The following is a 23,765-nucleotide window of genomic DNA, read 5'->3' as shown; positions in this document are numbered from 1 at the left end:
TTGCTAGAACTAAATATAAACGAGTCTGTGAGCTCCTCTAGAGCAAGGCACTACTCCACCAAGGTCTTAAATATCACTTTCCACCCATCCCACCGTGCCAAGCACTAGCTTCCGGTACCCTAAGAAAAGCCACTCTCGTCACAACCTGAACAGGTCCATGTTTCATTCTAAAAGGGCTGGCTCTAGCCTCTCTTAGTAAAGCCTTACTGATTTTTCAGGATTCAGTTTAGGTCTCTCTTCTAGGAGGCCCTTTGGGACTTTTCCCTTCCCCCAATGTCAGCGCTGCAGGATTGTTGTCCTATACCCCTGTCCCCTACCCTCAGACACACACTGCGCACTAATCTTCCAATTTGGCCACTCAAGGGTCCCGTAGGCCCGGGGAGCTAAGCAAACAGGGGCTTGTCCTCATCAGCAGCTGGGCAGCAGGGCAGACCGAGCAGCCACCAAATAACCAGAAAGTTACTCTCACAGGTGCATGACGGCCCAACCCACCGTCCTCTCCCCACCTCTTCACTGTCATTGGTTTAGCCTGCCCGCGCCCATTCCCCGCCCCCAGCCCGCCTCCCGGCCGCCTGGGGACTCGGAGAGCTCTGCGCACGCGTCGAGAGGCGGGACGCGCCCCTTGAGGGCGGGGCGCGGGCCGAGGGAGCCCGACCGGGGCGCGTCGTTGCGAGGCAGTTGCGTCCTACGGCGCGCGCAGCCCCCCCGGGCGAGGGCGGGGGCGGGGCCGAGGCGGCCGCTGAGGTGGCTCCCTGCTCTGGTCCCGCCCCCTCCGCGCGCCCCGCCCCCTCCACCCACCCCGCCCCCTCGGCGCGCTGCGCTCGGGCTCCCGCCGCGCTCGATCTCTCGGCGCCCGCGGCCTCTCGCTCCGCTCGCCCGCGGCCGAGAGCGGGACCAGAGAGTCCTTCTGGTGGGCGGCGCGGGGCTGCGCGCGTCCGGCATCCCGGGGCCGCTCGGGCCGGCCGGCGAGGGAGCCCCCCTCGGCGGTCCATGCATCCGCCGCCGCCCGCCGCCGGCGTCGCGATGGATTTCGGGCAGAACAGCCTGTTCGGCTACATGGAGGACCTGCAGGAACTCACCATCATCGAGAGGCCGGTCCGCCGGAGCCTCAAGGTGCGCAGGGCCGAGAGACGCTTCCCTCAGGGCTGTCCGCCCGACCCGGCGGCATCCGACGGCCCCGGTCGCCGTGTCACCGCAGCCGCCTTAGAGCCTCACTCTCCGCCGCAGCCGAGGGTCGGCCGGTCCCTGTCCCCTTGACTGAAACCTGCCCCTTCCCCTGACTGAAGCCAGCCCCTCACTTTGAGACTGGAGCTAGTCCTGTCTCCTCACTGAGGCTAGCCCCTTCCTCGGACTGGAACCGGCTGGGTCCCTTGACTGCAGCCAGTTCTGTCTCGGAACTGAAATCAGCACTGTCCCCTGACTGGAACCAGCCCGTCCCCCGACTCGGTCCCTCGACTGCGGCCAGCCTGCGCCCCACCCGGCTCCGGCCTCCCCCGCGAACGGCCAAGCCGCTGTTCTTGTAGCCAGCCTCGGTGTGCCCCTCATCCGCAGCCGGCTTCTCTCTGGGTCCGTGTTCCCAGGTTCTGGACGCTGGCCCACTCTCGGGTTCACACAGCCCTACCTCAGTCTCTCACCCGGACACCCCAGGTCCCATCTATTCACGGTCCTCCCCCCGACCTCTTCATACGATCAAGCTCGGGTCTCCTGGTGCCCAGGGCAGCATGGCCTCTCTTCACCTCCCGAAGAGAGGCACCCTTCCCAGAGTTGTCCTAGTTTAGGATTTCAAAGCCTCTCCCATCCAGAGTCACCATGCATCCCTTTCCTCCCAGGCCCTCCAGGACTGTAGGTGGGACCCTGCTCCCCAGCCCCCTTGAGGGAGTCAACCTTTATTTGTCCCCCCTCCCGCCTCACTAGCTCCCCCACCCCGCAAACTCATCTTCCCAGCCTTCTGAGACTCCAACCCTCATCCTTACAGACGGTAAACCTAGTTTTGGGACCCTTTCCCTCCTCATCTGGCCACTCCCTCATAGTTCTCTTGAACCTTTGATTTCCTTTCAGCCTGAGTCTCTTAGGTTCCCAACCGAGCTCCAAAGCTTGTCCTTTTCGATGCCATTCAACTCACAGTCTTCAGCCCCCCCCCCCCCCTTTAAAGCATTCCCTGGTGTGGAAAAATGCTTTAGTCTTGGAGGATTCTGTTGGAGATAAAAATATGTGAATATATGTATCCGTGTCCACATGTGGTATATATGCATATGAAGTTGGTTCCCGCGAGGTCCTGGACTCTGCAAGTTAGACTAAAAACAGTCCCCGCGCCCAACCCCCCACTGGAGACCGTGGTGTTTGCTATAATGTAGAGGAATCATCAGACTCTGGATGAGTTGTCTTTGCTATAACTGAAACCTTTTCACCAATAGGGTCTTTGAGGGTCTTTGGGAGGCAAGAAGGACCAATGTTTGTACATCTAATTTGCATATTATACTTGACAGACACCAGAAGAAATAGAAAGATTGACGGTTGATGAAGATCTCAGTGATATTGACAGGGCTGTTTATCTGCTCAGGTATGTCTCAGTCTTTCTGTCAAATTGCCGCTCTTTGCCTGTGGGGCAAACAAGCACTGTTTCTGAAATGTTATGTTTCGATTGTCGATGGTGTAGAGATTTACTCTCCCACTTGAACAAAGTACTTTTTTTGCATGCATCATAATTATGTTGTGAATTAGGTTAGGCTTGGGCTTATGAATTTGAGAAATGAAATCAAATAACATATCTAATTTAAAGAACATTGCCTGGAGGAGGAAAAGCAGAACAGCTAATGTTTTGAATTGAATCACATCCTTTTAAAATTACTTTCTAACTTTGCTCATGCAGGAGTCAGTTAGGATAGATAAGATTTAAGGGTATCCAGTGATTAATTTTAAAGCTCATTGTAGAGTATGAATATTACATGCTATTTACTATATAGAGAAATTCACAAATACAGATTTGTGCTTAGGATATATTTATATTAATTTTGCAGTATGAGCTTTACATTGCACAAGCGTTTCTTTAAAAAAAATTAAATTGAATCTGCTCTCATTTAAGTTTCAGACCATCTCAAAGGATCTATAGAATAGCTTCAGACAAATGGTTATGTTGTATTATGTATGCATCTGATGATTCTACATTATATCAAACACAAAGGTCTCCAGTCCTGTGCTGGGGGTGGAGGGCAGGGAGGAGGGACTGTTCTTACTCTTCTAACTTATAGATTCAGGACCTTACTAGAATCAACTTCACATGCATATATGAACATACTAATACAAATGTTCAGAATCATTTAAAAGGTAAATATATTGATGAAAAGTCTTCAGAAATAGAAAATGTCCTAGGCATTTTGTATATATTTAAAATTATTTTTATCTGTTATGTATTTTTTTCCTTTTGGTAAATTAGTCTTCACTTTTGCTGTTGGGAATCAGATTTTGAAAACTGGTGTTACCTCCTACAATGTCTGTTCTCCTTGTTTGCTTTGCTTACGTCTACTTTACTAGTTTCAAGTGCTGATCAGCTTCTTATTCTGTTCTTGATTATAGACGATGGATCACATTTCCAGTCCCATGATGTTTATTGAATGAGTATATAAGAAATTCCTTTTCTAAGATTCTTCCTCCTCCTCTTCCTCAGACTCAGGGCCTTCCCCATGTGAAGCAAACTGTTCACCACTGATCTGTATCCTTGGCCTCTCTCCAGGATTTTTCTTAATTATTATTTATCTCCTGGTGGCACATTGAGTTTCTGTTCTTGCTATTTATCAATATACCTACCATTCAGACCCTGTTGATTATGGTCTTCAATGAATATAACAAACAAAAACCAAGCCAAACAGATAAACAGGCAGACAGACAGACAGACGAGCACAAGGAAGCAAGCAAAGTGAAGGGGAGCTTGGTGGCCACACTTGTAATCCCAGTGCTTGGGGCTGATGCAGGAGAATTGCTGAGCGTTCAAGGACAGCCTTGGCTACATAGGGAATATCAGGGCAACCAGTGCTTCATAGTGAGACCTTTCCTGTCCATTGGCTTTCACCATGATTCTTCTGCACATGACTAAACAGTTGAAGAATATTGGATACATTTCTCTTGATATGCAGCAGTTAATGATTGAAAATAAGTCCTGCTCATTCCTGTGGCATGCTTTTCTTTTAGTGTAAACCCTTACTTATAATCAGGAAACAGTCGCACAGACTCCTCACTCTAGATATCATTGATAAACCTGTTTTTTTTAAGTTTGTTTTTTACTTTGCTTTTACTGTTGATTAGAGAACTAAGTTGTTTGTCTGTCTGTCTGTCTGTCTGTCTCTCTCTCTCTCTCTCTTTCTTTCTTCCTTTCTTCCTTCCTTCCTTCCTTCCTTCCTTCCTTCCTTCCTTCCTTCCTTCCTTCCTTTCATTCTTTTTTTCTTCTTTTCTTCCCTCCCTCCCCTCCCTTCCCCTCCTCTCCCCTCCCCTCCCTTCACCTCCCCTCCCTTCCCCTCCTCTCCCCTCCCCTCCCTTCACCTCCCCTCCCTTCCCCTCCCCTCCTCTCCTCTCCCCTCCCTTCCCCTCCCCTCCCCTCCCTTCCCCTCCTCTCCTCTCCCCTTCTCTCCTCTCCTTTTCAGATATCGAACATAAGTTTCCCTTATGGACCCTCATAAAGGCCTTTTGAGACAGACATACCCCAGACCCCTTTTCAAAGAAGTGAGTTTAAAAAGAGATCACCTGTCTCCTTTAGTTTCTTATGGATAGGGGAGCACTAGTTTGCTTATGTGTGGGTTCTTCTTTTGTATTACTACCCTCTTACCACCTCCTGGGGGCAGGTGTGTTTGGGAAAAGTGGGGTTTCTCTAGAGGGATTAAGGCAGGATTACCTGAAAGGCTCTTTCTTTTCCAGGACTCAGGAGGGGGCAGGGTTGTTTTACAGATGTATTCAAACTGTTTCTCTTAAAGCTTGCTTTCTTATCTGCTCTCTTGGAGTGAGCTTTCTATTTTAAATAATTTATTCTCTTAAAAAATTGTCTGAATATTCTAGAACCTAATTAGGAACTTCAGTCTTTTCCCTCTGTAGATGATTTTCAGGTTTAATTTTGAGTACTTCACTATTCCTAGTATTGGATTTGTGTATATTTACTTGTGTGTTATATTTGCTTCTTTGGTTCTCTTATTGTGTATTTAAACTCTGGGAATCATTTAAAATACTTATTTATTTTTGTATATGGATGTTTTGCCTGCATGCCTGTGCTTCACATATAGTCAGTGCCTAAAAAAGGCATTGGATCTGATGGAACTGGAGCCTCTATCCTCTGAAAGAACAGCCATTAATTATTAATAAAATTAATAAATTAATAAATTTATATAAAATAAATTAATAAAACAAATTAACCACTGAGCCATCTCTTCACCGACCTCCATTCTTGAAATATTAATAATACTGAATTAGAATGTGTAAGCATCAGTAGGCGAAGCTTTACATTTATGGAGGTTCTCATAGCATTTAAATTGAATCCAACATCTATTGACAGACAAATTCATTGTTTACTTTGAAAGTGTGACAGGCCAGTTATCATTGCCATTTTAACAGAAAGTTTAGAACTTACGACGCTTGAAGATTTAGCACAGATGATTTTGTGGTTTTGCATAAATATGATGCTGATAGACCCATCTGTGGCATTTAGAACTGAAGCAAAACAACTTCCCAATAGTCACAGCTTGTGTCTTAGTCAAACTCAGAGCACAGCATCTTTTTCCTGTTCTCTCTCTTCTGTGTGATTTTGGCATATATTTTAGGAATGTACTTAAAATATGTGAATAGTTTTATTAGAGAAGAGTCTAAGTATGCATACTGTATTTTCATTAAGAAAATTTTCACTCATAAACCTCAAATTGTTTCCTAGATAATCTTAGACCTTTAAGGCATTTAAAATCCTTGGTAAGTGTGACTCCCTTGGCTGTACATTGTATATCCTGTTTGTTACTCACTTTTTTTTTCCTTCTAAGACAGGGTTTCTCTGTGTAGTCCTAGCTGTCTGAAACTTGCTCTTTAGACCAGGCTGGCCTCAAACTCACAGAGATCCACCTGCCCCTGCCTCCCAAGTGCTGGGATTGAAAGCATGCACCCCCATTGCCTGGCTCTTTCTCACTTTTTAAAATGGCTTTTCAAAACTGTGTTTCACATTCCATATGGTTTTCTTTTGAAGTGAACAATTAGTGGTTTTCCTGTATTCACAGAACTGTGCAGCTAATACTACTGTCAATTTTAGAACATTCTCGTCTCCCTTGAAGCTTGTAGCTACATCTTACTTCTGAATCCTTTCAACTTTTCAAAGCTACTTACTAATCTGTTTCCTGTCCCCGTGGACCTGCTTATTCTCGTATTCTATAAATGGAATGGTACATGATATGGCCTTTGAATCTGATTTCTTTTACTTAGCAAAATGTTTTCAGGGTGATAGATCATCATTATTACATTCCTTTTTGTTGGTAAATAGTGTTCTATTGCATAGGCATACAGTAGTTCTCGCTTGACTACAGGCCATGTGTTTCAGGGCCTCCTACTGGATGCTGAACCTGCAGAGTACCGAGTACTGATATTTAACACATTTTCCGTTGTTGCCAAGTATATATATGGCCATAACTTTTGTAATTTGATATTGGACAGCAGCAAAATAAGCAGAAATGTCCTTTTCCTTATTATTTTTACATAACTATCTTTTTTGTTTGATTGTTTTTTTGTTTTGTTTTGTTTTCTGTTTTTTGTTTTTCAAGACAGGGTTTCTCTGTAGCTTTGGAGCCTGTCCTGGAACTAGCTCCTGTAGACCAGGCTGGACTCGAACTCACAGAGATCTGCCTACCTCTGTCTCCCGAGAGCTGGGATTAAAGGCGTGTGCCACCACCGCCCGGCTCATAACTATCTTTTCTACCATTTGTTTTAGCAACCTTATTATAGAGTATTTTTTTCTTTTCCCCTATCGAGAAGTTCACTTTCTCAAGTAAAGGAAGCACTTCATGGCTTCTTTCTGGCATATCCAAATTGACAGCCCTACTAGCCCTATGCTTTGGCTATTACTAAATAAGGAATACTTAAGCACACACACACACACACACACACACACACACACACACACACAGTACTATATTGCAAGACATTGCAAGAAGTTTTTTTTTTCATTTTTGCAGAAATGGCATGCTATTTATAATTTATGAATTTTTTTTTTATTTCCAGAATTTTCCATTCAGTATCTTCTAATAGTAATTGAGGGTGAATAACAAACCACAGAAAGCAAAATCTTGGGTAAAGAAGAACTATTGTACCACATTTCGTTGATCTGTTCATCAGCAAATGAACATTTAGGCTGTTTCTAGTCAGATCTGAACCTTTGGAGCAGTAATGTTAATTTTTTTCAGTGTCACTTGGATCCATGTGGTCACCCTTCACTCTGCCTTTCCTCATCCCAGAATATCCCTTGTCAGACCTGTCTAATATTTAACATCCCAAGGTCCATCTGCAATCTAGCACCAGGAGGCCTTCCCCAACATTAAAGCTGCTCTCAGCTTCCCTATTGTTTTAGTACTTGTATCTCTCAAAAGACAAGTCAGGCGGTGGTGGCGCACACCTTTAATTCTAGCACTCAGGAGGCAGAGGTAGGCGAATCTCTGTGAGTTCGAGGCCAGCCTGATCTACAAGAGCTAGTTTCAGGACAGGCTCTAAAACTACATTCAAACCCTGAGTCGAAAAACAAAGACAAATATTCTTTTATGCTCTTAACTTGTATGCCTTTTCTTTACCAGATTTCACACTTTTTGAAGGACAAGTCATGTTCTGTTTTTAATTCTTTCTTGTTCTTTTTGTGATCTGAATATATACATTTTGTTTGTTTGTTTTTGAGACAGAGCCTCTCTTTGTAACATCCTTCACTGCCCTGGAACTCGTTTTGTATACCAGGCTGGCCTTGAACTCACAGAGATCCACCTGTCTCTGCCTCCCGAGTCCTGGAATTAAAGGTGTATGGCACCATGCCCACACAGTAAAGTATATTTAAGATGGTCAAAACCCCAGAGAAATTAAACAACTTGTGATGTGTGCGTGTGTGCGTGCGTGTGCGTGCGTGCACAAGCATGTATCGTGGGCAGTGGAATCAGGCTATATTCTATTCTATTATTCAATTCTTTTGTGACTATAGGAAAGTTACTAAAGTTTTGGAGCTTTGATTTTTTTTTTCATTTGCAAAGTGAAAATATCACTATTTCCCCCAAAAAGTGAACTGTGTGGAGCACTTAGCACACAGTGGGTGCCCAGTTAATTCTAGACTTCAGTCTCTTTTCTGCTTTCCCTGCTTCTTCAACTCTTAGAGCTTAGCATACATTTCAAAGTCATAAAGAGAATACTGCTATTGTTTTTCCTGCCAATAATTTAATAAAGTATAAGTAAAATTATCAACTGCAGTTTGCAGTAGATCCCTGTTAGCTTCCTTTGCTGAGCATTTTCATCTGAGTGGGATTGGCTTGCAGATGTATAGCTATATTGCAAATGATGCCCTGTCTTTGCAATATGCTATTGATATTTTGCGTTGAATGTGTTCATTAGATTGTGCACCTAACCCATATTTATATGTTGCTTATTTTTAAAACCACTTGAAAGTATTTTCTACTTTGTACTGTGAGTTTTTAAATATTTTGTACTCCGGCAGTGAAGGAGGTTCAGGGGCAATGAACACAGGGCAGTAAATTGTGGTTACCACTAAGAGCTCCACCTCACTCTGTAAGGTGGTAGCCAGGGATAGTACCAATGAGTAGCTTTCTGTCATCTAGTTTTTGATTTCTATCTTACAGAATACCTATTCCTCTTAAGTAGAAATTTGTATGGAAAACCCTACTGGATGCCTACGTTTTAAGGAGCTTCTATTTCCTTACATGTCTTTGCTTTTTCTTTATTGTTATGATTTCTAGTTTGGAGGTCTTCTGCTTTCAGTGTTGTTTTAGTCATTTATGGTGAGGTTCTGTTCTGTCTACTCTTTAAATAAGGTAAAATTAATGAAATTTAGAATATCATTTAAAGAGGGACGTGTGTGTGTTATATTTCTAAAGAAGACTTTGAAAATACACAGAAATGTTCAAATGTCATAAATATATAACTTGTTTAACGTTCATAAATGAACACAGCTAAGGAGCTATCATCATTAAGACATATTACATTAAGACATCAAACTATCTATTTGATTGGCCCAGTAGCCTCCCACAGACTCATTCCTTTCCCTCCAGCTTCTTTATAGGAACCACAATCTGTTTTTTGTTTGTTTTTGTGTGTGTGTCTAGTCTCTTTTGCTCAACATTAAAGAGACGTTTATCCATATTGTTTCAAAAAGCAATAAGTAGTTTGTTTTCATTGCTGCATGATATTCTTGTAGGAATGTATCACAACTTATAATGCCAGTGATGGATGTCTACCTTGCTTCTAGTTTGGGGCTTTTATGCATAATGCTGCTATAAGCATTATATATAAGTCTGAGGTAAATAGATATATTTCTTTTAGTTATCTTTTCTAGAAATAGAATAATTGGTCATAGCATACTCCTATGTCCAAACTTGAAGAACTGTCTGATGATTTCTGAAGTGCTTATATCAGCTTCTAATTCTGTCAACAGTGCATAAGTGGTCCCACTGATATATTTTTAGGAAACAAAACAACAAACTTCCTAGCCCACCAGAGATAACTTAACAGTCATCTCAGTTAACAGCTTTTGTGTGTTTCTATCCTTTGTCCTGACTTTATGTCTGTTTATGGAAGAAGCTTCTCTTCTTCCCCACAGGAGAGTTTCTGTACACTTTCACAACTGGTACTTACTCTGCCTCGGCTGTGCTTAGAAGACTCTTGGTTACATGAGTAATGAGATGTTTTATGTGTTTTTTTTTCCTAAAAAGAAGCAAAGTGAATTTTGGAGTTCCCCCCCCCCGAAAGTTCCACCCTTGTCCTAGTGCTTTTAATGAGCCCCAGAGGTCCTATTTTTTTTTTTTTAAATAAAAAACTGCTGAGGTGACATCCTCTGTGAAATTGATGTCCAACTGATTTACCCTTTTACATCGAAATTCCAGGACTCCTTATATTTGTTGTTTGTATAGGATCATTGTTTTCTGTATTAAGAGACAGTTATAGATAAAGCTCAGCTACTTGTCTTCCATCATAGCAAATAGCAAATGACTTTAGTTCTTGGCAAACTGTGAAGTGCCTGTTTTGGAGTTCTAGGTCTCTGAATAGTAAGAGGGTTGGGGATGATGGCCATCTCTTTTTCCTTGTCTTCTGTTCTGAGGACAACTACAGGAGGTATCTGCTTTCTTTTCCACACGTACTGAAGCTACAGGAAGCTCTCTCTGTGAATCAGAAGGCAGAGTGTCCTCATGGGATTTGCAGGATAAGCTTCAAAATAAAAGGTGAACTATTTTCATCATTGTAAAGTGACCCATATAAAGTCATTGGAGAGGTTTGGAGTTTAATAGCAAGAAACTGTTGTGAGAGAGCTGGGCAAGTTTTCATCTTGTAAGTACAGTTATCTGACTACTTACTAAAATGCTTAGAAATTTCTATAAGAAACTATTATAGAATTATTTAAAATAAATGATTATATACATTTGAATACAATATAAGCCAAGTCATGTAGCTACAATAATGTAGTTATAATAAACATAAGTAAGTTTTACATACATGTGTATTTTTACAAATAGCTACTCCATATACACTGGGGATGTAGTTAAGGATTGAATTTTATCCTAAAGAATACATAAAGGGCCCCCAGTAAACATTTGGAATTGTATTCCTTAGCTTGCAGCCTTAGTTGAAGTTAACAGTGGTTTCTTAGTGTTTACATCAAGAATTAGTGTTTATTATTATACAAGTGATAAAAGTCATACCTGTCTTCAAGCTGGGACTAAATGAGGGCCATGAAACCATTGAACAAACTCTATTGATCATTTAAATCTGTACATTTTTGGACATGGACATTTAATTTGTATAGTGTCTTTCATGGGTCATAATGACCATCAGAAGTAGGAGGCAAGGAGAAATGCTGAGGTTTTGTTTCTCATAGTCCCTGTTTCTACAATTTCCTCATAAGACTCTAGTGTATGATAATTACATCAGAATTGTTGAATATCTCTTGCCCTTCTTGATAACATGCCTCATAATTTAATCTTCTCTCCAATTAGAAATGTTAATAATGGAAGAGAGTTGTAGTGCAGCTAGAGGTTACTTTATAATGACTCTTATGAATTTAAATTGAAGTATACCAAATATTTATCAAGCATGTACATGCTAGGCTTTTCCTGATAAATAAATGGGTGTGTACTAACAGATACCTGTATTCAAGAAAGTCATTATTTAGCAGGCAAATGAATTTTATGGATTTTCAATGGCATAGAAGTCATTCATTCCCAATTATTCACAAGTATTTTTATCATTGAGAGTTAGTCATATGTGGAGACTGAGGCTTATTAACTTACTTTGTTAGACCTTGGGTAAATTATGTCTCTTCTCTGAACCCAAGCCTTACCTAATCTAAGTAGGAATATTAATACCTATTTGTAGGATAGGCGAAAGGATTAGAGGGAATGAATGTAGCTTGATACAGAGTTGTGTATCTGCCCCGCCCAGTCCTGCAGCCCTTCAGTCCCAAAGAAACACAGAGGTCTACATTAATTATGAACTAATTGGCCTATTAGCCCAGGATTCTTATTAACTAATTCTTACATCTTAAATTAGCCCATAATTCTTGTCTGTGTTAGCCATGTGTCTTGGTACCTTTTATCAGTGAGGAGTTCTCATCTTGCTTCCTGACAGAGGTTTCTGCTCCGCCAGGTCCTGCAGCTGTCCAGTCCCAAAGAAACCACAGAGTTCTACATTAATTATAAACTGATTGGCCTATTAGCTCAGGCTTCCTTATTAACTGACTCTTACATCTTACATTAACCCATAATTCTTATCTATGCTAGCCATGTAGCTTGGTACCTCTGATCAGCATGGCATTCTCATCTTGCATCCTCTGCGTCTGAGTGACAACTGTAGACTCAGCCTTTTCTCTTCCCAGAATTCTCTTGTTCTTGTTGCCCTGCCTTTACTCCCTGCCTGCTTGCCCTGCCTATACTTTCTGCTTAGCTACTAGCCAATCAGTGTTTTATTAAATTACTACAATATAAGTGACAGGGTACAAGACCATTGTCCCACAGCAGAGTTGTGTGTTCAGCAAAAGGTGATTTTTACTGTTCTTTTAAATCACCTGTTTTCAGTGCACAACATATTTTACTTTTGATACGGAGGAAAATTTCTGTGCAGAAACTTTGCGTATTCAGTTTTCTAGGTTATGATATCTGACCCCTCCTAAAATGTCATGCACATAGTTTTTAATATACATCAAATAAATAAATTAAGCATACAGTTTAATGATTTTGAAAACCAGATACCTTGTCTTTCCAGCATTTCAGTCAACATATAGAACATTTTCACTAGTATCCTTTTGCAGTTAATCTTTCTCCTGACCCTAGGTAACCACTCATGTTTTTTTTGTGACTGTTGGTTAGCTTTACTTTTTCTAGAATGTAGACATGTGTCTTCATATTTCTTGGATAAGTGCTTTAGAATATGATACAGTGAGTCATCTGTCAAGGATATTTTTTCATTTTTATAGCTTTGAGATACAATTGACACCCAGTAAGCTGTACATATTTAAATGGTGAAATCTGGTGAGTATTTACATGTGTACTTATCTGTGAAACTATTATGATTAGGTAATAAATATATTAGTCATCCCAGAAAGTTATTTTGTATTCCTTTGTCATGATTTTTACGTCTCCTAGTTCTTCCTCCACCCAGGACAATTGTTGTTTTCTATTGCCGTAGATTTGTTGTCAATTTGAGGGATTCTATGGACATGAACAGTGAAGATTATCTACTCTTTGTCCAGCTTCCTTTATTCAGTATAATTTCATTGAAATTCATAATTTTATGGATGTGAGACATTTTGTATATCCTCCATTCATCAGTTGATAAACATTTGGGCAGTTTGGGGGGAATTTTTGTAGTTTTTGAGTATTAAAAAACAAGTGACTATAAACATTAATTTACAAATCTTTGTGTGAGCTGGGTATGGTAGCACATATTGTGATCCTACTATGTGGGAGCTAAAACCAGGAGGACCGGTAGTTCAAGGACAGTCTCAGCTACATAGTGAGTTTGAGGTTAACCTGATATACATGAGACCATGTTTAATTTGTCCTTGCTCACTGTTTAAACACCAGAAGTAGAGTGGCTGGGTTGTATGCAGGGTCTATTATTACACTTTTATGAAATAGCTAAACTGTTCTGGAGAGATGATATCATTTTATGGAAGCCTGTGTGAGCAATCTCCTTAATTGTAAGCCAAGATAATGCAGATGTAATGATATTCCATAATAGCTATAATTTGGATTTCACAATGGCCAGTGGAGGTCATGTGTGTTAATGGAGCAGCCATAAGCAGTCTTTTGTGATGATGTGTCTGTTTGAATCTTTGCTCATTTTTGGATATCCTTTCCAAGTGTTTTCTTCCAGCTGGTTGCTTGCCTCAATTCTCTTAGGTGTATCTTTTGAAAAGTAAAATCTTTTTTTTAATTTATTAAAAATTTTATTAAAAATTTCCACCTTCTCCCATTTCCCTCCCCCTCCCCCCATACCCCTTCCCCCTCCCTCTCCAGTCCAAAGAGCAGTCAGGGTTCCTTGCCCTGTGGGAAGTCCAAGGTCCTCCCCAGTCCATCCAGGTCTAGGAAGGTGAGCATCCAAACAGACTAGGTTCCCACAAAGCCAGTACATGCAGTAGGATCAAAACCCAGTGCCATTGTCCTTGGCTTCTCAGTCAGCCCTCATTGACCGCCACATTCAGAGTCCGGTTTGATCACATGATCCATCAGTCCCAGTCCGGCTGGCCTTGGTGAGCTCCCATTAGATCAGCCCCACCGTCTTAGTGGGTGGGTGCACCCCTCGCGGTCCTGACTTCCCTGCTCATGTTCTCTCTCCTTCTGCTCCTCATTTGGACCTTGGGTGCTCAGTCCAGTGCTCCAATATGGGTCTCTGTCTATCTCTATCCATCACCAGGTAAAGGTTCTATGGTGATATGCAAGATATTCACGAGTATGGCTATAGGATAGGGCCATTTTAGGCTCCCTCTCCTCAGCTGTCCAAGGAACTAGCTGGGGACATCTCCTTGGACACCTGGGAACCCCTCTAGAGTCAAGTCTCTTGCCAACCCTAAAATGGCTCTCTTAATTAAGATATATACTTCCCTGCTCCCACATCCACCCTTCCCCCATCCCAACCATCCCATTCCCCCAAACTCTCCCCATCCTCCCCTTCTCACTTTTCTCTCTCCATCTCCCCTTACCCTCACCCCCGGGCTCCAAATTTTTGCCTGGCAATCTTGTCTACTTCCATTCTCCAGGAGGATAACTATATGTTTTTCTTTGGGTTCATCTTCTTACTTAGTTTCTCTAGAATCGTGAATTATGGGCTCAATGTCCTTTATTTATGGCTAGAATCCACTTATGAGTGAGTACATACCATATTCATCTTTTTGGGTCTGGGTTACCTCACTCAGGATAGTGTTTTCTATTTCAATTCATTTGCATGCAAATTTCAAGATGTCATTGTTTTTTACCGCTGAGTAGTACTCTAGTGCGTATATATTCCACACTTTCTTTATCCATTCTTCCATTGAGGGGCATCTAGGTTGTTTCCAGATTCTGACTATTACAAATAATGCTGCTATGAACATAGTTGAACAAATGCTTTTGTAGTATAATAGGGCATCTCTTGGGTATATTCCCAAGAGTGGTATTGCTGGATGCTGGGGTAGGTTGATCCGAAAAGTAAAATCTTTTAAATTGTTGAGACATAGTTTATTGATGTTTTTCTTTATACTTAGTATTTCTGTGTCTTGTTTAGGAGACATTTGCCTGACACGTCACCAAGATATTTTCCCCCTTTAAAAAAAAAGAAATGTTAAGAATTTAGTTTTTTTTCTGTTTTAGATCTATTTTCTTCATTTTAAGCTAAATATTCTAAATATTACAAGTATTAGTTGTAAATGCTAAAAGGATTAGAGTTAATGTTTCTTCAGTATGGCTTTAGTAAGGGCCAGTTTGCTTTTCTAAAGACAAGTATTTGGGTTCTGTTTCTGTCACCTAAGCTCTTAGTTGCTATGTTTCCTGGTTCAGGTGTTCCAAGTGATGACTGAGCCTGATAAGACTGAGTCTAAGATAAGGAGATTGGACATCAGTTTCATATTCCAACCACTAGGTGGTGCCTGTGGAGTGAAACTGATAAAGTGGGCAGGAAAAAGCTTGTGAGGCCTCAACCCTACATAAAGAACTATAGGCAACTGAGGAAAGCTGGGAGCAGGAGAGGTGATTTTTTTCCCCAGGGAAGAACACAACAAGGGGTTGTCTAGTGTCAAATTGTGTCTGAGTTAATTGATAAGTTAATTAGATTGATTCTGGTATTCACTCAACAATGTGTATGTTTCTCAAAGCATCCAGATGGCCGTGTGTGTGTGTGTGTGTTCAAGTTGTCAGTTTACTTTATAAGAAGTAAGACCTTGCCGGGCGGTGGTGGCGCACGCCTTTAATCCCAGCACTCGGGAGGCAGGGGCAGGCAGATCTCTGAGTTCGAGGCCAGCCTGGTCTACAAGAGCTAGCTCCAGGACAGGCTCTAGAAACTACAGGGAAACCCTGTCTCGAAAAACCAAAAAAAAAAAAAAAAAAAAAAAAAAGAAGTAAGACCTTACTATATTGTATCTTGAACGTACACAAATTTTGTCAGTTATGCCTTATGCCTCAGTTAACCTTAAAATCCTCCCTTTTTATAGGTTACCTAGGATATTGGTACTTCATATATTAAGAGAAATGGTAAACTTGCCTAAAATAGTTATTTTACTATGAGGAACATCAAGAAGAAAATTGACTTTTTCTTGAGGAAAACATGCAGGTGTGAAGTGAAGAATTCTATAGGAAGTCGTGGAAGATTGTAGAGGACCAGTAGGTAACTGTTTTAATCAGATTCTTGCTTTGTGAAAATTATGCTTTCATACTGACAGTTGGGTGACTTTGAACGAGTTTCCATGAGAGAGATTATTTGTCTTTCTAAATCCCTGTCTAACTCCCACATTCTATTATGTCCTGTTGTTTCTTGTTCTTCATGTCACAGATAACTGGCTGAATGTCTCTTTGTTCCTTTGGGGGTAGAAATCACAAGCAGGCAAGAGGAGTAGCTTCCATAGTATTGATATCCCTGAGCTCTTGAGTGCCAGAGGCTTACAGACCAGGCTTTCAAATCAAGAGCCTGTTTGAAAGCTATACAGCCTTGAAAACTAGGGACTCATGGCTTCATGCTTTCTAGGCCAGAGACTTACAGCTTGGTGCTCAGGTCAGTGGTTTACTGCTTTGGACTGTGAATGCCTGTGGCTCCTTGCACTAAGCAGCTAGGTTTGTAGTCCTTGATCTTGGGGTGTTGGTGCTTCTTAACCCTTGGTAGCCCATAGACACCCTTTCAGCAACTCTGGCTGCATCCTCCCCTATGTGGTCTTTCTTATTCTGCTGTCCTTTATTGTCACATTCCTTAGTCTGTACTCCCTGCCACTCTCTGGAACTCTGAAGACATCTTCTAACTGCTGAATAAATAGAGTGGCCTGGGTTCTTTTGAATGTTATTCTGTAGTAGGTTTTAGTTGCTGCTTCAGGATGCTTGGGATTGAAAGCCCAAGGGTTCATCTGTTCTTGGTATTCCCAGCTCAGTCTGCTCCACCTGTAGTAAAAACCCCAAATAGGCAATAGAAGTCCACTTGGGAGAAACCTTTATTGGAACCTAGTGTTGCAACAAAGGGGCAGTGCACCAGAGAGAAGCCACTGGAATCGGCCTGAAAAGAGTAAAAACCAGCATGTTTATATAGCCATAGGGGCATGACATGCTTGTGAACAGCCTGTCACCAATCACAGCCTTACTTCATAGTGCCTGGCTTCTAGTACCAATGCTTTACATATACACAATAAGCACCGTCACAGGCCTTTTGATGAGGCAATGAGGAGGTGCTTCTTTTCCCATCTTAAGTGAGATTAGCTGCAGAGTATATGATATCAATCACCCAGTTCACTGAGGCTTATTGTCATTGCACATTGGAATGGTTGTTCCCAAGCAAAGCCTCCTGAAACAGAAGTCAGGACTTCTGTTCCTGACAGTTGGAGTGGAGTTTCCTCAGAACAATCATAGAGTGTTCAAAGCAGCCAACTGTTGTGATGACAGTTTAGCTTATTGCCAAAGAAAGGACTTCTTAAAAACATTCTTTTACTTATTTTTCATATGTGTGCATGTGTGCATATACACGTCATAGCACACATGTGGCAGTCAGAGGTCTACTTCTGAGAATGGGTCTCTCTTTCTCCCTTGTGGGTCCTGGGGCTTGAACTTAGGTTGTCAGGTTTGGCACTAAATATCTTAGCTTGCAGAGCCATATAGCTGACCAGGAAGGGACTTGCTTATTGATAGCTTTAGGAAATCAGGCACAAGGTTTTGCAAGCTGTCAATCAAGTGGCTGCCTGACTCATCCCAATAGGTTTTGACCATTTAAAAAAATCAGAGGGGCTGGAGAGATGGCCAAGTGGTTAAAAGCACTTACTGCTTTGGCAGAGGACCCTGGTTTGATTCCAAGCATCTACATAGTGGCTCACAATTGTCTGTAACTCCAGTTCCAGGGTATCCAGTGCCCTTTCCTGGCACTGCACATCTGTATGTGCACATGCATACACACAGGGAAAACATTCATATACATAAAATAAAAATAAATAAATATTAAATAAACACCAAAAGATACTTTACAGTAATGACTGCATAAACTGACATTATTTTAAAAAGTTGGCCTATGTTGACTTTACCAAATAAGAGTTCTGTACATGGCTAGAATGTACTTTGAAATTTCCCTAATACTTTTTCTTATTTTCCCCACTGCCTGTCAGTGCATATTCCTAATAGTCTCATTTTTACTTTCAGGTTTCCCCATCTCCTGGATTACACACATGAGAAAAAACATGCAGTACCTGTCTTTGTGGGACTGTTTTAATTCACTAGCATGATCATTTCTAGTTCCATTTTTCTGCAAATAGAATAATTTTATCTTTCTTTATGGGTTGGTATATATATATATATATATATATATATATATATATATTGATATATACAATGAATCTTTATCCATTCATTCATTGAGGGACACTTAGACTGAGTTCATAACTTGGGTATTATTAGTAGTATATCCTTATTATTAGTGTATCCTTAATTATGGGTTTGCTGGTCTCCACAGTAGCTGTCTTTGATTCTTTTAGGTATATACACAGCAAAGGAAGTTCACATTCCTCACAGTACCTAAAAAGGCCCAAACCCCAGCTGGGTGAGAGGTTGGGTAGGGAGAAGGAGTCCTTGTTCCACAAAGCTTTTCCAGACTGACTGACTTAGCTGGCTCAAGATCTTCTAAGTGTTATAATTGATTTGTTTGTATTGCATTTTTTTCTAACTCAGTTCCTTATTTACAAGCATATCTGTCAGATGAGCAGCCAGGAACTATTATGTGTTATTTGGACTCTGTGTGGGTCATATTCACTCTGGATTTTAGTCATCATCTCCATGATATCACTACCAAATCTGGAGTTTAGGTAGCTGTCCCTGACCTTTTTCCCATGAAATTCAGGCCAAGATACTTTTCTGGCCCTCTGGTGCTGTAGTTCCACAATGTGTCTCCTCTAGAATGTTTTGCTGGCCTTCCAGATGTGAAATTGAGTTTGTCACTTTTTAGTCTAAATGTGTTTACTTGTTATTAAAGCCTGACTGTCCTTTTATATCATTTCAGTTTTTCTCTTCATTTTCCCATCAGTACTCTAAGTACCCTGCTACTAATTGCTACCTGACAAAGTCTAGTCTAGGCATAAAGCATTATTAGGTTGTGCTAGAGAATTGAGACCAGTGCCTGGTAGCCAGCATTTCTGAATAAGTGCTTCCTGCAAGGCTGATCCCATCAGTCCACTTGTCTTCTGTAGTTCAGTAACTGAGTCTTGTCTTTTCCTACAGAAGTTACTTATCACCTCTTTTTTATAGGTGCCAGACTTCAGGTCTCTGTTTCCCAAAGGTTGCTTGTCTTGTTACTTTCCCTTCTGAGCTTGTCTATTACATTTTCTTGCTTGATCTATCTCTCCTGTCATGCCATAACATATCAAAAATACGTCTTAGAAACATTTTTAAAGGATTTTCTTAAAATAAAAACAAACCTAAACTTGTCTTAAAACCCTAACAGGGAAGAGCTTCTGGACACCTTTGCATTTTGCATACCTTCAGTCTTTCAGCACCCAACCTCAGGAACAAAAGCAGACCTTCAACACATCCCATTTACTGTGCAAAGTACTACAGAACTACGGTCTTCATTATTATACTTTTCTGCCTGTGTCCTCACCAGTAGGAATACATTTTAAGTTGTGATTGGCTAGATACAAGTGCACGTTTGTGTGTGTGCTTATTAGTATATGTATTTATAGTGAAAATTTAATAGTAATTATTTTGTCTATGTCTAATAAAACATCAATGTTAACACCAAAATAATCTTAATATGGAACTATAAAATGGGAAAAAAATCAAAGTAAATTACATAAAATTAAGATTTAATGATACCTCAGGTGTTCTTGTATTTTATAAGTTAGTTCCATTCCAGGTAAGTGGAGGTTTTGTCCTCTGTAAGTGTTGTGAGGTGTGAAGAGAGGGAAACTTAAGCTAATTCTGTGATGTGTATTTGAGAGTCAGAGGGCTGTTTTGTGTCTCTGGTAAAAAGGTGGCTGGAAAACCAGCTCTGTTTTAGGTAGCTGGAAGTCATTCCACAGCCAGTGATCTCTTTGCACTTGATGATGTGTTTAATAAAGTTGAGGACTGTGGCTCTTTACAACCAGCACAAACCCCTGCTGGTAGCAGAGGGCACATAGCGGGAATTATCAGTAAAATAAATCTTATAGCACTGATATCAAATAAAACATCTGACAACTTTTGTGGCAGTATTAACTGAGATTCTGTTTTTGGTGGAACTGGGGATCAAACCCAGTTGTGTGTGCTAGGCAAGTCCTCTCCCATTGAGTTAATCCTCAGCTCAGAGAACTTCTTTTTAAAAAGATTGACTGTTAATCTGCTTCTTGTGATAGGATTGTGATCTGAAGGGATGCACAGCCATAGATTATGGACTTAGAAATTGTAGGTTGAAATCTTGCCTGAGATCTCTACTAGCTCATAACTTTGAGTGTACCACTTCTCTTCCCTGCGTCTCAGTTTACACAATTATAAGCTATAACGATAACTATATATATGTATATATGTGTGTGTGTATGTGTGTGTGTAATGTAAAACTAATGAGATACTTAGGGATAGCATTTTGCCTCATTTCGTAAGCAGGGCCTGTAGTGTTCTTTTTTCTTGTAGTCTTGCTTTAGTTACATTAAAATAGATATGTTGTTTTTTTTGTGTGATACTAAGCATGGTGATTATAATCAGGTTTGATGGTTCTTTGACTTTATAAATCTTTTAAGGCATTGTTTTAAAGATTTAATGTTGGTTTTGATGAATAAAGAAATAATTAACTATATAAGGCTTAGTTTTTGTTATGATATCAAAGCAAAGTCTGTTTAGCACTCAGTTCCTCATAATTTCAAACACATTGTCCCAGTAATTTCTGTGTTGTGTGATCTTAAGTGAGAACTCCTAAGAAGGGCTCCTTAGCTGTGTAGGAGCTAAGGTCATTTATATCCTGCACTTAGTCAAATAGTAGTAGTAAGCATAGTTCTCAGATACAGTAGTGACTGTGTTATCCCATCTTTTGCGGGTAGCATCTACTTCACTTCTTTCTTTACTGACTGGTTTAGGATTAAGTAAACTATGTAGGAAAAAGGGAACATTATGCTATATAGTTAATATTCTTGTCATGGGAATCTGTCTTCTTTTTGAATTTTGAGCTTTTAGATGGACTAGACTAATGACAATATATTTTAAGAATATAAATTCATTGTAATTGCTGGGGATCAAACCCAGAGTTCTTCATATGCTAGGCAAACATTCTGCTATTAAGCTACATACCTATCTTGACCTATTGTAACTTTGTGGGATTGGACAAGGGTTTCATGAACTAGAACAGGTAACCTCATTTTGAGAGGTTAGAGATAATGAATTTTCCCTCCCTCCTTCCTCCCCCTTCCTCCCTCCCTCCCTCCCTCCCTCCCTCCCTCCCTCCCTCCCTCCCTCCCTCCCTCCTTCCTTCCTTCCTTCCTTCCTTCATTCCTTCCTTCCTTCCATGATAGAGTCTCACTATGTAGCCCAGGCTACCCTTGAACTTCTATCTTTCTCATTCTCTCTGCTGCTTGATATTATAGGTATGTGCCACCATACTCCGCCCTTCCCCCTCAGACAGACAGACAGACAGACAGACAGACACACACACACAAATACACAAATCAACCAACCTTCCTTCCTTCCTTTTTTGGTTGTCTCAAATTGATTATCACTTTTTGTATCTTTCCACAGTAGGTTACAAAGCCTAGCTTAGGTGCAAGAGTGGAGTGAGTGAAGTGGAAGGAGAAGTTCGAGCTTGGTTGTACATTTGATTAGTTATTTTTTTTTTGTGGCTGTGACAAAACACCTGGTAGAAATGACTCAATGAAGATTTATTTTGATTCATGGTACAGTGGGATGGTGGTGGAGGTAGAGTAGTAGGTGGCTTCATTTTTTGGTGGAGAGAATTGTGACATGCTACACCATGGTAGTAGATCTGAGCAGAGGTAGCTAGACCAGAACCCTTGATGGGCTGTAACCCTTAAAGACTGGCCTCTAGTGTTCCATCTGCCACTGAGGCTCCATCTCCTAAGTGTTCTGAGGTCTCACCAAATAGCACCCCCATCTGGGGATGAGGGGTTCCAACATGAGTTTGTACATATCCACACATCTAGCTATAGCAAAGGCTGTGTAATGTAGTGATTGGAAGCATAGGTTTTGAGTTGTGCAGACTGATAGCTTTGGAACATTTATCTTCCTAAAGAGGAAATAGAATGTAGCCTGTGATAATATCTATCCGCTTGCTAAGATAATTGTGAGAATTAGCTTATGTGAAAGTAAGTCAGGTGTTTATTAGCACACCACCTTGTATGCAGTATAGCAGACACTATTTTATCTTGTTATTAGGTGGAGAAGCAAAGAAATAACATTTTTGGTGAATGTGTAACTGATGTAGTAGTGAAGGCAGGGTTGGCACAGAAGAAAGAAAACTAGCATGTTAATATTAGAAACTGGAGAATCCAGAGCTGAGGAGTTAGGATTGTGATGAGTATGAAACTGGTCTTAACCATGGAAAAATGCAAAGTCAAGGTTCTGGTCAGGAAGCGAGATCAGAGTTTAAGGTTCTGGACATGGTAATAAGATCCAGCTTTTGACAACAGGAGTGGAATGCGGATGTGAAGTAGAGGTAAATGACTATTTGCTCTGTGCCTTGTGCCAGGTATGGGAGTGTATAAGATCTGGCCAAAACACCCTTGACTAGAAGAGGTTGGAAACTGCCCTTTGGTCACTTAGTCACCTGAATGGTGTTTACTATCACAGCAGAGGGGGTGGCAACAGTCACATTCAAACTTTATTGTGGTAACAAATGCTTGAGTTTTTATTGGCTTAATGTATCACTGAAGAGGCTTTTTAAAATAGGTGCATCTCCCAAGGGAAAGCAAATAATTAGTAGTACTAATTTAGAATTGGAAAGATAGCTGTCCTACATCCACTTATTTAGTCTTATATTGTTCCCTCTTCACTTTTTAACCTCTAGTGTACAGCTTAGATGATTAACCCAGTTCTTTTCAGTGTTAGAGGATGGCTTGCTGTCTGGCTTTAGAGTGAATTGTTTGAATCATTTTTGTTTCTTAGTGAGTATCCTAAAAATAAGCATGGCCTAAACACTAGGGCAGAGGGAAGCCATGGGGCAGCCCATGAATGTTCTTCGTGCATCGCTTTCAACAGAAAACTGGAGGTTTTGAAGTCTTAAAAACTTAATTTTTTAAACAAAAAGGGTAAGATTAATCAGATAATTATTTAAAGATTATATATGCTGCATTAAGTAAATGATTTTACACTGACAGCTCTATATTGTTCTGGGTCCCTTCCTCTCAGTGATGGTAGTGCAGATATGAATTAATTGCACACACTTGATATGTTTACCCTGTCACCAAAATTAGCAAAGGCTAATCACAGGCTCATAGCCTTAAGAAATTCTAGTTCAGCACTCTACTTTAGCAACCAAGCCTACTGTTCTTTGTGTCTCTTTTGTCTTATTGGCAACCATTTTCAGATTGTTCCTCATACTTTTCTTCTAATGCGTATTTACATAGAGGCTCTTAGGGTTACTGTGCTGAAACACTCTGACCAAAGCAACCTGGGGAGGAAAGGGTTAATTCAGCTTACAGGAACTCAAGCAGGGCAGAAACCTGGAAGGAGGAACTGAGGCTTTGAGGGGTGTTACCTACTGGCTTGCTTCTCATGGCTTGCTCAGCCTACCACCAGCCCAGGGAAGACACCACCCATAATGCACTAGTTCCTCCTCCTTCAATCACTGATTAAAATGCCATTGCTTGTGGGAGTGCAAACTGGTACAGCCAATTTAGAAATCAGTATGGTGATTTCTCAGAAAATTAG

The 23,765-nt window shown here is 40.9% G+C and overlaps 1 protein-coding gene across 3 annotated transcripts in view; it reads left to right on the top strand.

The window, feature by feature from the left end:
* The first annotated feature begins 851 nt into the window (after positions 1 to 851).
* Ppp4r4 (protein phosphatase 4 regulatory subunit 4) overlaps positions 852 to 23,765 on the top strand; it is a 115,229-nt gene continuing 92,315 nt past the window's right edge. For 2 of the 3 annotated variants that reach the window (XR_005286105.1, XM_038335706.1), the window contains exons 1-2: positions 852 to 1,113; positions 2,487 to 2,560. Coding sequence is in view for 1 of the 3 variants with exons in the window: in XM_038335706.1 (XP_038191634.1) it covers positions 991 to 1,113; positions 2,487 to 2,560 (197 nt within the window). In the remaining 2 variants the exon portion in view is untranslated. The remainder of the gene's footprint in view (positions 1,114 to 2,486; positions 2,561 to 23,765) is intronic. The other variant, XM_038335708.1, reaches the window with a different exon arrangement.

This window comes from Arvicola amphibius, chromosome 7, assembly GCF_903992535.2.
Source record: "Arvicola amphibius chromosome 7, mArvAmp1.2, whole genome shotgun sequence".
Taxonomy (NCBI): Eukaryota; Metazoa; Chordata; class Mammalia; order Rodentia; family Cricetidae; genus Arvicola; species Arvicola amphibius.
Note: the sequence above shows the minus strand (reverse complement) of the source record. Positions and strands in the feature narration are given on the sequence as shown.